The 16,782-nt window shown below is 36.1% G+C and overlaps 1 protein-coding gene across 4 annotated transcripts in view; it reads left to right on the forward strand.

Moving 5' to 3' along the window:
- BCAS3 (BCAS3 microtubule associated cell migration factor) overlaps nt 1-16,782 on the forward strand; it is a 574,807-nt gene that overhangs the window by 136,722 nt on the left and 421,303 nt on the right. For all 4 annotated transcript variants that reach the window (XM_082859916.1, XM_082859918.1, XM_082859917.1 and 1 more), the window contains 2 exons: nt 9,383-9,459; nt 14,646-14,729. In XM_082859916.1, the coding sequence (XP_082716042.1) occupies nt 9,383-9,459; nt 14,646-14,729 (161 nt within the window). The remainder of the gene's footprint in view (nt 1-9,382; nt 9,460-14,645; nt 14,730-16,782) is intronic.

Raw genomic sequence — 16,782 nt, forward strand, 5'->3', positions numbered from 1 at the left:
GGGAACACAGCCAATATGATGAGAAAGGAGACACCTTCGTATTCGGCTGTACAGAAAAGGTGGCCTTGAGCAGCTGTCTGATGTGGAAATCCAAAACCCACGTATGATTAAGAAAACAAAAGACCAAGACTGATAGATGTCATTAGCAGTCATTTCCAGTGTGCTTAAGTTTAAATGCAGATATGAAGTCTCCAGAGAGACCAAAGGATTGTATAGGAAGTAACTCTTTCCACTGGCTTCTGGTTTTACTTTGAGGAGGAAAATTTATTCCTTACAATCCTAATGTTATTTCTTAGGGTTAGAATGTGTATTTTTCATTTATGTTAATGGTGAATTACAAATAAGGAATGTATTTTAAGGATCTTTAAAATGTAAAATTAGTTTTAATTTTGGGAAGAGGAACCTTTCTTTTTATGTTTCTAAGCAAGCTTGTAACATTGATAAGAAGAGATTGGCAGGTTAATGTGGCATCTAAGACCAGTTCAAGTTAAAACCCTGTTCTTTTGGTTTCCCATCTGTATACAACAGACTAAGCTGCCATGGTGTTTTCAGAGCCCAGGCAGGTGTTCAGTATAAAGTGGACTCTAAATAACATGTATGCCATGAACTAACGTGATTTTCATATTTTCTGCACATAATTCCCACCCATTGAACCCGTTGAGCCTTTGAATGGCATTACTCTGTCTCATATACATAAAAAATAAAGCAAAAATAAAATCAAGTTTTAAATTCAAAGCTCATGGAACCTTAAGAGGGTCATTAATCAGGAGTAAGATGGTCAAATAAATCTCTGAAATTATATTTAATATTTTATGTGCTTATTCTTTCTGGAGAGGGTTTCATAGTCCTTTTTGAACTTCATTCAGTGTGTGGTCTTTTGTGACTTGTGTCTTTCACTGAACATAGTAGAAGATTATATTTTTTAGAGCAGTTTTAGGTTCACAGCAAAATTAATCAGAAGACACAAAAATTTCCCATATAACCCCAGCCCCACACATACATAGTCTCCCTCTCCCCTATTATCAGCATCCCGCACCAGAGTATTACATTTGTTACACTTGATGAACCTACACTGACACATAATTATCACTCAGAGTCCATTGTTTATCTTAGGATTCCCTCTTGGTGGTGTACATCAGTGGGCTTGGGTAAATGTATAATGACATATATCCATCATTGTAATATCATACAGAGTATTTTCACTGCCCTAAAAATCCTCTGTGCTTTGCCTGTTCATCTCTGCCCTCCCGTTCCCCCCAGCAACCATGGCATTTCCTAGAATGTCATATAGTTGGAATCATAGTATGTAGCCTTCTCTGACTGGCTTCTTTCAATGAATAATATCATGTTTCCTCCATGTTGTTACCCAACTTCAAGATTTACTATAAAGCTACAGTAATCAAGACAGTGTGACATTGGCAAAAGAATAGACAAGCAGAATAGAGAGCCCAGAAATAAATCTTTGATGAAGAAGCAGAGGTAGCACGATGGAGCAGAGATAGTCTCTTTAACAAATGGTACTGAACAACTGGACATTCACGGGCATAAAACTGAATTTAGACACAGACTAAACATCCTTCACAAAAATTAACTCAAAAAATATCACAGGCCTAAATGTAATACATAAAGTATAAGATTTATAGAAGATAACATAGGTGTAAACCTAGATGACCTTGGGTATGGTGATGACTTTTTAGATACAACACCAAAGGCACAAAAGAAATAACTGATAAAGTGGGCTTCACTAAAATTAAAAACTTATGCTCTGCAAAAGACAATGTCAAGAAAATGAGAAGAAAGGCCACAGACTGAGAGAAAATATTTGTAATAGACAAATTAATATTTGCCAACGAAGCAACTGACAAGGGATTAATCTCCAAAATATACAAACAGCTCATGCAACTCAATATCAAAAAAACAAACAAACCAATCAAAAAATGGGTGGAAGATCTAAATAGACATTTCTCCAAAGAAGACATACAGAATGCCAAAAAGCACATGAAAAGATGCTCAACATTGCTAATTATTAGAGAAATGCAAATCAAAACTACAATGAGGTGTCACCTCACACCAGTCACGATGGCCATCATCAAAAAAATCTACAAACAATAAATGCTGGAGAGGGTGTGGAGAAAAGGGAACCCTCCTACACTCTTGGTGGGAATGTAAACTGGTACAGCCACTATGGAGAACAGTATGGAGGTTCCTTAAAAAACTAAAAATAGAACTACCATATGACCCAGGAATCCCACTCCTAGCGTATACCTGGAGAAAACCATAATTCGAAAAGATACGTGCACCCCAGTGTTCACTGCAGCAGTATTTACAATAGGCAGGACATGGAAGCAACCTAAATGTCCATCAACGGAGGAATGGATAAAGAAGATGTGGTACATATATACAATGGAGTATCACTCAGCCATAAAAAAAGAACAAAATAATACCATTTGCAGCAACATGGATGGACCTGGAGATTATCATACTGAGTGAAGTTAAGTCAGACACAGAAAGACAAATATCATGATATTGCTTATGTGTGGAATCTGAAAAAAGGGGTACAGATGAACTTACCTTCTCTACAAAACAGAAGTAGAGTCACAGATGTAGAAGACAGACGTATGGTTAACGGGATAAGGTGGGGAGGGATAAATTGGGAGATAGGGATTGACATATATACACTACTATATATAAAATAGATAACTAGGACTTCCCTAGTGGTGCAGTGGTTAAGAATTCTGCCAATGTAGGGGGACATGGGTTCGAGCCCTGGTCCGGGAAGATCCCACATGTCACGGAGCAACTGGGCCCATGTGCCACAACTACTGAGCTTGCACTCGAGAGTCCGTGAGCCACAACTACTGAAGCCCGCACATCTAGGGCCCGTGTTCTGCAACAAGAGAAGCCACCACAATGAGAAGCCCGCGCACTGCGACGAAGAGTAGCCCCTGCTTGCCTCAACTAGAGGAAGCCCATGCACAGCAACCAAGACCCAACGCAGCCAAAAATAAGATAAAATAGGTAACTAATAAGAACCTACTGTACAACACAGTAGAACAGGGAACTCTACTCAATACTCTGTAATGGCCTATATGGGAAAAGAATCTAAAAAAAGAGTGGTTATATGTATGTATAACTGATTCACTTTGCTGTACACCTGAAACTAACACAACATTGTAAATCAACTATACTCCAAAAAAAAAAAAAAAGGACAAACCTAATAATGGGCTGTTATCCAAAATATACAAAGAACTCTTAAAATTCAGCAAGAACAAAATAAACAACCTGATTAAAAAATGGGCCAGTGACTCTTGACAGGCACCTCACCAAAGAATAATAAGCATATGATATGATACTCCACATTATATGTCATCAGAGAAATGCAAATTAAAACAATGAGATAACCATCACACGTCTAAAATCCAAAACACTGAGAACACCAGTGCTGTCAGAGTTGTGGAACAACAGGAACTCTCATTGCTGGTGGGCAGGCAAAATGGTGCAGCCACTTTTGGAATACAATTTGACAGTTTCTTACAAAACTAGACCTACTCTTAGTATACAATCCAGCAATCTCACTTCTTGTTATTTAACCAAAGGAGTTGAAAACTATGTTCACACAGCCTTCACACAGATATTTATAGCAGCTTTATTCACATTGCCAAAAGTGGAAGCAACCAAAGTGTCCTTCAGTGTGTGAATGGATAAACTGTGGTGTATCCTGACAGTGGAATATTATACGTCATTTCTTTTTATTGCTGGCCATTTAGTTTGTTTCCATTTTGGGGGTTTTATGAATAATGCTTTCATAAATGAAAGGTTTTTATGGGGACATCTATTTTTGATTCTCTTGGATATAAGTATTTGTGTGGATATGTTTTCGTTTCTCTTGGGTATGTACCCAGGAGTCGAATTACTGGGTCATATGGTAATTCTATCCTTAACTATTTGAAGAGCTGTTGGGCACAGTGACTGCACATTTTACATTCCTACCAGCAGTGTATGAGGGTTCCAGTTTCTCACCAATGATTGTTAATAAGATTATATAGCCATCCTGTTGGTATCTCACAAAGTAGTATCTGATTATACTTTTTTTTTTAATCTTTATTGGAGTATAATTGCTTTACAATGGTATGTTAGTTTCTGCTTTATAACAAAGTGAATCAGTTATACATATACATATGTTGCTATATCTCTTGCCTCTTGCGTCTCCCTCCCTCCCACCCTCCCTATCCCACCCCTCTAGGTGGGTCACAAAGCACCGAGCTGATCTCCCTGTGCTATGCGGCTGCTTCCCACTAGCTAGCTATTTTACGTTTGGTAGTGTATGTATGTCCATGCTACTCTCTCACTTTGTCACAGCTTACCCTTCCCCCTCCCCATATCCTCAAGTCCATTCTCTAGTAGGTCTGTGTCTTTATTCCCGTCGTACCCCTAGGTTCTTCATGCCCTTTTTTTTTTTCTTAGATTCCATATATATGTGTTAGCATACAATATTTGTTTTTCTCTTTCTGACTTCACTCTGTATGACAGACTCTAGGTCCATCGATCTCACTACAAATAACTCAATTTCATTTCTTTTTATGGCTGAGTAATATTCCATTGTATATATGTGCCACATCTTCTTTATCCATTCATCTGATGGTGGACACTTAGGTTGCTTCCATGTCCTGGCTGTGGTAAATAGAGCTGCAATGAACATTTTGGTACATGACTCTTTTTGAATTATGGTTTTCTCAGGGTATATGCCCAGTAGTGGGATTGCTGGGTCGTATGGTAGCTCTATTTGTAGTTTTTTAAGGAACCTCCATACTGTTCTCCAGAGTGGCTGTATCAATTTACATTCCCACCAGCAGTGCAAGAGTGTCCCTTATACTTTTTTTTGATAGATCTTTATTGGAGTATAATTGCTTCACAATACTGTGTTAGCTTCTGTTGCACAACAAAGCGAATCGGCCACATACACGTGTCCCCATATCCCCTCCCTCTTGAGCCTCCCTCTCATCCTCCCTATCCCACCCCTCTAGGTCATCGCACAGCACCTAGCCGATTTTCCTGTGCTGTGCTGCTGCTTCCCACCAGCCAACTGTTCTACATTCGGTAGTGTATATATGTCGATGCTACTCTCACTTCGCCCCAGCTTAGCCCTCCCACCCCGTGTCCTCAAGTCCATTCTCTACATCTACCTCTTTATTCCTGCCCTGCAACTAGGTTCATCAGTACCATTTGTTTTTGATTTGCATTTCCTTATGGCTAATGATGCTGAGTATCTTTTCATATGCTCATCTTCTATCTTCTTTGTCAAATTTTACATTGATTTATTTGTCTTTATTGAGTTATACTAGTTCTGTTTATATTTTAGATACAAGTCAGTTATCTGATATATGTTTTGCCCAACTCCCATTCTCTGAGTTGTCTTTTCTGTTTCTTGGTGGTGTCCTTTGAAGCACAAAGATTTTAGTTTTGATGAAGTTTAATTTATCTATTTTTTTCTTTTATCACTTGTACTTTTGGTGTCATATCTAAGAAAGCATTGCCTATGGTTATGAAGATTTACCATGGTTTGTTCCAGGAGGTCAATACATTAGCTTTAGTCTTTGATTCATTTCGACTTTGTATGTAGTGTGAGGCCAGGGTTCAGTTTCATTCGTTTGCATGTGGATATCAGTTGACTTATCATCATTCGTTGAAAGGATTATTCTTTCCCCATTGACTTGTCTTGGTAGCGTTGTTGAAAGCCAATTGACCATAAATGCAGACATCTGTTTTTTCAAAAAAGGTCTGAAATCTTTTGAGTTGTCTTTTCCAAGAAAAATAAGGCAGGGTGTTACAGAGAGTAGTTAAATCCTTTGTTTTTCAAAATGAGTTCAGGTCTTCTCCCCACTAGGACCAACATTCTGGGAGGATGCCATGTAAAATTGCATCAGTCTCATGAATCTTTTAGTTATGGAATCATCTTCATGTAGCATGCTTTTTGTGGATTTTACCTTTATTTAAATTTGGAAACCTGATATTTTAAAATATCCAGTTCTCTTTTACTTTGTTCACAAACATTGTAACCTTGTTAGAATTAGTCCCAGTATTATAGAGGTTTGGGTTGTGTTTTTTTTGTTGTTTTTTGTTTCTTTTTTCTTCACTTGTTTTCAGAGTTTAGCTGGAGGCAATGGTTAATCTTTAAAGGAGTCATGCTTATAAAGTTGGGATAGTGCTGAGAGGCTGATGGTCTGCTGATTCCAGCTGTAAAATGTTTTTTGGAGAGCAGAAAAACAATTTGCTTTCATTCCAATACACTATAATTCTTGAGATCCACTAGCTTTCTAAAAACATTGACTCAAAAAGTGAAATGAAGAATTGTAAACTACATCTTTTCTTAGTATTCTTTAGTATTTGGAAGGCAGGTATACTTATATATTATTAGGATCTGTTGAGGCAAAATAGTTATCGGAGTTGGTTGAGTTAGATTATGTTGACTTTAAAGTTCAGGAGATTAGCTGCCTCTAATGTAATGCCACAATTCACAGGTATTTATTTCTGTTTTTTATTTGGTTATTTTTTTCATGACATTTTAAAAGGGGAAATTTTCTTATAGACAGTGTTTATGCTCATTTCTCCAGTTCTGAAAGTATATATGGTCTATGTATATACACTTATATAAAAGTACATTTTGGTGTGAAAAAAGTACATTTAGGTGTGGGTGTCATAATGAAATCTATTATGTAAATACTGTGTGATATATATATTAGAGTGTGTTGTCTTTGTATTATATTAGTGGACCTTTTTTTCTATGTATATGTCCATAATATGTGTCCATAATATGCCTTCAGTGATTATAGTAACATCACAGTTACCCAGAAGCTGATTTTCCAGAAATCCAAACATTCCAAACACACCACTTTAAACCCTGAAATACAAAAAAAGTTTTTAAACAATGAGTGAAACATTAGAAAACTTATATCTTATATTTTGTATGACATATGGATTTTCTCTTAGGATTATTATCTTCATCTTCTTTAAAAATGAACACTCAGGGAATTCCCTGGTGGTCTAGTGGTTGGGACTCCGTGCCGAGGGCCCGGGTTCAGTCCCTGGTCAGGGAACCAAGATCCCACAGGTTGCTCGGTGTGGCAAAAAACAAAAGAAAAAAGAAAACTCAAAGTAGATGGAGTTGAAGGAGCTGAAATGAAAACTAGCAGTAACAAAAGCAACAGCGACTTGCGCTTCTCTAGTGGCTGTGAACACAACGGCATTACCATTTCAGAATCACCACGATTGCTACTCAAAGGCTTTCTGAATTCAGGCAAGCATGTATGTACAATTAAGGAAGATTTCTATTAAAAAATGGCTTTAGGGGCTTCCCTGGTGGCGCAGTGGTTGAGAGTCCGCCTGCCGATGCAGGGGACACGGGTTCGTGCCCCGGTCCGGGAGGATCCCACATGCCGCGGAGCGGCTGGGCCCGTGAGCCATGGCCGCTGAGCCTGCGCGTCCGGAGCCTGTGCTCCGCAACGGGAGAGGCCACAACAGTGAGAGGCCCACGTACCAAAAAAAAAAAAAAAAAAAAAAAAAATGGCTTTAAAATGAACACAAAAAGCCTAACCTAAAGAATAGGCAAGCACAATATTTGAAAATTTTGCTTCTGTAGATGACTTTTTTTTTTGCAAGTGTGTCTTATACATATGCTTTGATTAATTTAGGTGCATTGTTTAATTTATTCAAACATTTATTAAGCTATTTTTCAGGTATTATTCTAAGCAGTATAAATTTAACTGTGAACAAAAGACACAAACACAACCTTAATCAAGTGGGAGGAAGACAGAAAATAAAGAAGCAAAAAGATAAATATATTACAGAACATATAAATTGTTTTTATTTTTTATTTATTTTATTCATTTATTTATTTTTGTGGTACGCGGGCCTCTCACTGTTGTGGCCTCTCCCGGACGTGCAGGCTCAGCGACCATGGCTCACGGGCCTAGCCACTCCGCGGCATGTGGGATCTTCCCGGACCAGGGCTCGAACCTGTGTCCCCTGCATTGGCAGGCGGACACTCAACCACTGCGCCACCAGGGAAGCCTATTTTTATTTTTGACAGTACTTGTCAAAGTAGTTATTCATTCATTGATAACTCTATTCCTGTTAGGATCAGCACTAGACTGAGACTTTCTGATGGGTAAGGTATTTTCAGGTGTGCTGTTCATGCTATTCAGATTAGCTATTTTTTCCTGGTACGCTCATGTGTTTCATGCAATTTGGCTGTTTTCTTTGTTTGTATGGTTTTGTTTTTTGTCATGGGAAGAAAAGGTTATTTTTATAAAAACCTGTCTCGTATAAGTTTAGATTCCAAATTGAGACCTAAACTATGAAATAGATAACCTCAGTTTGATCCGCTAGTGTACATTTTAGGGAAAAACATTTGTGAAAATATTAACCAGATACTTGTGGAATGATAAACAAGGAATTCTTTAGGTTAGGCTTTTTGTGTTCTTTGATTCTGCAGTCTCCTTTGAGTAGTCCCTTAAAAGCAGTTTTGTGAAACCCTGTAATATTATTTTGTGTAGCTGACAGATGAGGACATTATACTCAGAGACCTTATTGGTATAGTCAGAAGGGGAGATGAGACCCTCACGGATGACAGATATCACTTACTTGACTGAATTGTGTTATGTCTTGTTTAGTGGAGTTCGGGAAGATGGCATTGGTGTTTCCATGGTGTTGGTGACCACTGTCAGGAATGTGTGATTTTTTTTTTTGAAATTGGAGAACCACAAAATAATCCTACCTACTAGATTGTTTTTGGCTGGGCTGAAAGTAAGAAGAATGAAATTGAATGCTTAATGTAAATGCATAGGATTATGTAAATTAGTTCCCCAACATCTCCTGATGCACCCTTTGTGGATTACTTCTCCCCATTAGCTCCACACCTAAGTTACTTGTTCTACCCTGCCCCTGTTATTGTCATTTTATTTTAGGGTTATGTCTTTCTTATCTTTGCCCTTAAATTCCTGAGCCAATTGTATCCTTTCTCTTTCTTCTCTAAACAGTTTTGCTAGACTTATGAAATTGTAGGCTTATGATTTTTAAATGATTCTTCTTGGCTTCTCTCTCTTGTTCCAGGAATAACTGTATAAAATGCCCAATTTTTGCGAAAAGTGAATACCAGTTCTTCCCAGATTTATTTCTTATTGGAACAGAGTCAAAACCCAAAGGAAACTGTAGAGGAGAAAAAAATGAACCTCTTTTAGCTATTAAAATAATGACTAGGTTATGGGAATTTTATGTGAGACTTGAAAAAATAAAAGCATTTGATTATTCTGTTTTTATGGCATCAAAATATGATGCACCAACGGAAATTATTAAATTTCTTACATTGCCATTTGAAAATTTTCAGGCTGCTACCCTTGTCCCGGGCCCAACATGAATCCTATTGCTCTTGGGAGCCGCTGGCTTGCTTATGCAGAAAACAAGGTAAGCAGGGCCGTGTTGGAATGTTTGTAATGGAGCAAGTGTTGAAGAGTTTTCCAAAGGTAATTAACAACCAATAATGAATGTTTAACTTACTAGTTTGTTTTCTCTGGTTTGGTTTTTGTTTTAATTGGGCACCCAGTTGTCTGATCTTATTGCTCAGGATCAATATTTGGACTCAGCCTTACTTTTCCAGGCTTAGTTTTATACAGAGAACTTTACTCCATTAATTTTAAATCACAGCATTGATATCATCACAGGAGTTTCTGTGGAGCTAGAAATCAGGAGGCAGGAATGACTTCTGTCTTTAGTAGTAGGTTGGGAGCCTGAGGCATAGAATAATTTAATGGACTTCAACTGTATGTGTACATTTAAATCTAAACAAGGGTTCTGCCATTTGTTGTTATTTATCAATCTCACTTATCTCTTAAGGTCATCATAGTAAATGAAGATATTATATTTATACATTGAAACTTTTTTTATGTCTAGTTCAAAGCAAAGGGCAAATCCCTTTTTATGCCATTTAGTGCCCTGCATATGAATATAGAACGAAACCTAAAAAAATATTACAGACTTCAAAGAAGATCATTTTTTTGTTCCATTTTTGCTTGTTTGTATGGTTACTGTATATTGAGAATAATATGAAATAATATGTATTGAAGAGTTCTTGACACAAGTCTGGATATGGTAAGTACAACAATTATTTGGTGAAACCACAGTATATCTCTAGCCTCTGGAATTCACAAAATCAAGAAACTACTGGAGGAATTTATTTTTCTGGATGAATCCCTTGATGCTTTTTCCAGAATTCTGTCCGCTACATATAGGTATTTTGCATTTTAGTGAATGCTGTATTTATACTGTACCCTCTTCTTTCTCTGGATTATCCAGTATATCACTTTTCAAATTCATTCTTTTCAAATAAGACAAGAGGCATACAATTCAGTGTGCTGACATCATGGTATCTTCTAATGATTATGTCTGTAGGCAATTTCTTTGAGTGCCGGAGACATCCAAGACTTCCAAGAGGAAGATATATACATTGTCCCTTGGCTCTTGCAGATTTATTGTGATGTGTGGGAAACTACTCATTTAGGATTGTAGGTATTATGCAAATAGTTACATATTATTTTCTTATGGAAAAAACTTCCTTCATAGATGCATAGCATCAAAGTGTGCCAGTTGTCTTGCCTTTGTCTTGCCTTTGCCTTTGTAGAGATACGTGTCAGTAATATCTAGGGTTATATACGGAGACCAGGACGTGTAGTGGTATTCACAAGGAGTTTACTAATCAGATGGTTGTACCATCCTTTGGAAGAAATATTTCCAGATAAATGTGTTTCCATGGTATTTACATAAGAGCTAGTATTTGTTAACAGTTTCTGATTGTAGTAGCATTTGGGCTGAGTGTGGAACTGCAGAAATTAAAATTTGGAGCAACAGTTTCTTTCAGTGAAAATGCTCTTTGACTACAGTTTTAACCAAGAGGCCATATTATCTCGATTGGGTTTGTTTTTCAGTGCCTATTTTTAAGTGTACTTTTAACTTGGAAGACTTGCAGAAAACCTGCAAGAATTAATAGAGTACAAATGTTATAAAGTACACCCATGTACTCTTTACTTAGGTTGACCTCTGAACAATCTCAGAGTAAGTTGCATATATCACATTACCCCAGAATACTTAAGTTATCAGCCAATTTAATTTTTAAAAAAATTATTTATTTTATTTTTGGCTGCGTTGGGTCTTTGTTGCTGCGCGCGGGCTTTCTCTAGTTGTGAGCAGGGACTACTCTTCGTTGTGGTGCGTGGGCTTCTCATTGCAGTGGCTTCTCTTGTTGCAGAGCACAGGCTCTAGGCACGTGGACTTCAGTAGTTGTGGCATGTGGGCTCAGTAGTTGTGGCTCGCGGGCTCTAAAGCACAGGCTCAGTAGTTGTGGTGCATGGACGTAGTTGCTCCACAGCATGTGGGGTCTTCCCGGACCAGGGCTTGAACCTGTGTCCCCTGCATTGGCAGGCGGATTCTTAACCACTGCGCCACCAGGGAAGTCTGCCAATTTAATATTGATAAGCTACTTTTATCTATTATAGCATCCATGTTCCAATTTTGTCAATTAACCCTATCATATCATTTGTAGAAAATTTTTTCCTATAGTGCAGATCCAGTCTAGGATCAGGTATTATATCTTGTAAGAGTGTCCCTTCTTTTTTTATCTTTTACAGGATTGGTAATTTTGAAGACTACAGCCCCCTACATCTACCCCTTATTCTTTTTAGTAGAATTCTTTTTATTTTCAGTGTTTTGATGTTTTCTCTTGATTATATTCGGGTTATGTATTTCTGTTAGGAATACTGTAGTATTGTATGAGTGCTGTTCTGGACTTCCCACAGCGTCACATCTGGAGGCACATGGTATATGTCTGTCCTTTATTGGTGATGCTAATTTTGTCAAGGTCTTGTCCAGTTTCTGTACTGAATAAGTACTATTTTTTCCTCTTGTAACTAATAATGTGGAAAGAGCATGCTTATATCCTGCATTTTATCGAAATCTTAGCCTACCTAATTTTAGCATCCATTGATGATTCCTGCCTGAACCAGTCTTTACTATGAGGATTGCAAATTAATGGTTTTCCACTTCCCACTACACATTTACCTGTAGGCATTTGGCTTTCTATCATAATCAAGAACTTTCCCTTCTTTTTAAATCTTCCTGTATCTATATTTTTGATAGGGATTAATGATTCCTATTTTTTAAGTAGTTTTTAATTTTTTTCTGTCTTTAATTATTTTGGTTTTCAAATTATGCCAGAGTTGACCAATGAGACCCCCTTTAGTCTGCTTCTTGTGACATTGTGTTGTGGCTTCATCAAAATTAAAAAAAATAATTTCCTTACTTGCTATCATAAGAATAAGTCCAGGTCCATCTTGTACTTGCCTTGTCTCAGCCCTGGAATCATCTTCTTCTGATTTTACTGTTTCTTTTTAATGGGCAATGGTATTAGATACTAAGCTGTTGTCCAGTAGATGTGTTCATTGTTACTGGCGTATTTTTGCTTCTAGACTCTTTCAGTGGACAAAGTTTAGAAATATGCATGTTATATATCCACACACACTTATTATACACATAAAGAGGCAAATATACATATATGCATATTTGTGCACCCATGTATACCCATATACACATGTACCTTTTGGAAATGAAGAGGTCATATTGGTATTTCCACAGGATTCTCTCTTTTTGTCCCCCGTTTCCTATTTGTATGTCCTTTGTTTTGGATAGGAGACCATGACATCAGCACGTTTTCTTCATTTCTTCAATCCTATAATGCCAAAAAGTAATTACAGAGTTGCTTGCTCATACCACTGCAAAAATCAAACCAACTACAAAGAGTTCAGGATTTTCTTGCAATTTTCTCTGCTTTCATTACTGCCTAAAATGGAAGGTATGCAATCAAATACTGTGTTCATAGGTTATTTTAGTTAGTTTGTCCTTTATCCCCCTTTTTCTGCCTTCCTTCATTGTTACAGTTTTCATTTGATACATAATTTATACATTTGTCTTTATATTTATTTATATGCATATATTTTTTCTCATATGTTATATAGATATATTTATATTTCCCTTTATTTCCCCAAAGATAACATTATATACATGGTCTTTTATACGTCACTTTTTTCACTTACCAATATTTCCTGGGATTTGGGCATGATAGATTTTTGCAGTACGGAAATTTCTGGTTTATCTTTTATTTTGATGTACTGAGATGCAAATATAACTTTTGTAATGAGTCTAAGTTTTAAAGAAATTTCTGGCTTAGTTATGTTTATGTAGAAATGCTGACTCAGATTTAGATGAATTGAAAAGGTGATAGTATTGCTTGTTTTCCTTGGTTATTTTAATTACCTGAAGCAGGGAAAAGATAGTGTTTCTAGGATATGTCTTTCCTTGCACATGCTTCAGAAGGCAGCAGAGGGGATAATTTTCATAATTCTTCAAATGTGTATTTGTGAACGAATGAATGAGTGACTGGGTGAGTAAGTGAGAGAGATTCTTTTTATTAGCTAAAATGATCACTTTTCAAGCTCCCTCTTTTCCCGTGTGAAACTACATTTGCCAGTCACCTGCGATTTGGAAAATTCCACATCACTATTGTCTTAAGGGATTTTTTTTTTAAATACAAATCAGTGATGAAGAAAAGTTTGATTTTATAATAAAAGAATAAAAGTTTCACATATTAATCTTTATCAAGTGACCTGGTTTTAAATTATATAGAACATTTTTTTGTTTTTATATTTTGGGAGAGGAAGATTTGTTCTGAATTCTGAAGGCTTTTAAAAATTCATATCACAATGTGGAGCTGTTCCAATAGTCTACTATTGCCATTTTATTGAAAATTTTAAGTGTAAAAATCTGGCTAATGATTTTTTTATTTCCCTTCCGTTCTTCCTCTTTCTGCTTTTCTTTCTTTTTCTTTCTGTTTTTTCTTTAAATTTAGAAGTGTAGGGGCAGTGGAGAATTTAGTCTTGGTTAATTGCTCAGCACAGGAGGGAATCATGCGTGTCAAACTACTGATTCGCTTTGGAAATTGACAGTTTGATTTACTTATTTATGAATAAGGGCATGTCTTTTTCATTCTAATGTTAAAACTGGTGAGCCCTCTGAAGTGGACAGCTATTATGTGTCATAGTTGATTTATGCATAATTTGTGCCACTTCCCCACAAACACAACTGAAAATGGAAATACGGCACATTCTTTTGTCTATTTTTTAAAGTTTCCTTTTACAATCTTTATGTAGGAATTAAGAGGACAAAACCTCCAGTTTGTTAGCATGTTAAATATTTAATGTTAGGAAGTCATGGCTAAGTCCTTTGATTATGTTTCTAAAATTTATTTGTGGAAAGCCTGCCAGATCTCAAATCCTACCATTTCAGAGTTTATGAATTCTTAAAGACTATTCATCTTGTAATTAAAAATCGTATTTGAGCATGAAACTGCTTGAGTGGCACCAGTAGATTATAAAAAGGGGTAAAAGTGTCTCAGCAGGGCTTTTAGCTGTTTGTCTGGAAAACACCCATGCAAACATTCCCACCCACCACCATCATTCTGCATGGTAAATAAGCTCTATCTTAAGAGCCTGTAGAGTTAAACAGTTTAATAGAAATAACTTTCTGGTCATTCTCTCTCTTTCCAGTTGATTCGATGTCATCAGTCCCGTGGTGGAGCCTGTGGAGACAACATTCAGTCTTATACTGCCACAGTCATTAGTGCTGCTAAAGTAAGTATCCAGTAGTCTCTAGGAGGTACGATTTTGTGGAGTAATTATCACGTTCCCTTTTCATTTGCAAAGGTCGAACAAACTTAAGTAAGTCAGAATTATTTTGTCACTCAAGAGAACTGGTGACTTAAAATGATTAGGTATTTAATCTCTTAAGTTTCCTAAATCATACTTTATATTCTATTGTAATGATTATAAGGTTTGTATTTATCCAATTTAAAATATTTAAGTCTGTTAGCTAGGTCAAAGTCTGTAATCTAATTACTTTGGAAAGAAGCTTTACATGTTTGAAGTAGTAACTTCTGGATTTGTGTATGTGCGTGTGTGTGTGTGTGTGTGTGCGTGTATGTGTGTGATTTGCATCATTCTACCTATACTGACATCCCTTTGCATTTTTGAACATTTATGAATCTTCTTGACATAAAAAAAAAATTATTCCTTAACAAAACTTGAGCGAAATCCCTGGCACATTCAAAGATCCTTTCATGTCACAGAGCTGCCCCCTGCATGTTTGTCAAGTGAGTTCTTTTTGTGTATGTGCGAGGGTTAATTATGATGATGGCTCGTAAACTTTATGCTGATTATAAGGTATCCTTATAATCACCATCCTTTTGAATTGTGAAGTATACAACAAAACAATTCTAATAATAGGGATGACATAGTGAATCTAAATGACAGCATGTAATAGAAAGCACAACTATTCAGAAAAGAACAACAGTTTAAAACAAACCACAGGGAGGGAATCAAAGGTCACACTGTTTTATGTAAAACAAATACAAAAATACTTCAAGACTGATCACAAATGCTTACATGATGTGGTTTGATGAGAGAAGCATTACATATTTTTCACTCAAAGGGAATTATTGAATGGCTTTTTGCTTACAGCCCCATATATTTTAGATTTCAGAATCTTTATAAGAATGGTTTACTTTTCTCCTCTGTATGAAAAAATTATGGTTATTTCAGTGAAGAGAAATCTGAAACAGAGTAATTAGGCAGCATCAGTGTTATTTAGCCGACTTAGTTCCAGTTTTCCATGATAAGAACATAAAAATGACTTCCATAATTAAGTAGTGTAGTTATAAATATATTACTTTATAATTTTTACTGTTATATTATAGATTACACTCCTGTTATATTAGTATGTTCACTTGTGAAAATTTATCATGGTGTACACTTATAATTCCTGTACTTTGTTGTCTAAGTGGATATAAAACTTTGCTAAGGAAAGAAAAATCTCACAAAGATACTGTCATATTTAGATACCTTCTCCAGAGAATTCTATCTAATGTTTATGAATAAACAATGGCATAGATAAACAATAAGGATTTACTGTATAGCACAGGGAACTATATTCAATATCTTGTAATAACCTATAATGGAAAATAATCTGAAAAAAAATATGTAGTGGAATCACTTTGCCATACACCGGAAACTAACACAATCTTGTAAATCAACTATAATTCAGTTAAAAGAAAAGAATAAACAATGGCAATATTATGAAAACTCTTCTATAGAATAAAAAGGTCAGGTTATGCCTCATCTTGTTTGATGATTTAAGATCACCTTGATATTGAAACTTAACAAGAGCATTATGAAAAAGGAAAGCTATAGTCCTGTCTTGCTCATTAACATAGATAGGAAAAATCCTAAACAAAATACTAGCAGAAAAAAAAAATACACAGAGGGATAATGTGTCATAATCCATTTGGGATAATTCCACAATTAAGGCTGGTTTACTACTCAAAATCAGTGAGTGTAATTTGCCACATTAGCAGAATAAAGGAGAAAATGATACAAATTATCTCAATATATGCACCAAAAGCGTTTGATAAAATCGAACATATATGCATTGATAAAACATTTTAGTAAATAGTGATAGTTTCTGGTTCTCTAGAATTCAGTTTTTCTCAAATTGCCAAACTATTTAAACATAGTAGACATGGTCTGTTTCTGATCATTTCACTATCTGGCTCCCTTTTAGTTGTGTTTTTGTTGTTTACTGTTAGTTCTCATTTATGATGTCTTGACTCCTTGTTTGCTAGAATTTTTA

The sequence above is a fragment of the Leucopleurus acutus genome, assembly GCF_964270905.1.
Source record: "Leucopleurus acutus genome assembly, chromosome: 19".
Lineage (NCBI taxonomy): Eukaryota > Metazoa > Chordata > Mammalia > Artiodactyla > Delphinidae > Leucopleurus > Leucopleurus acutus.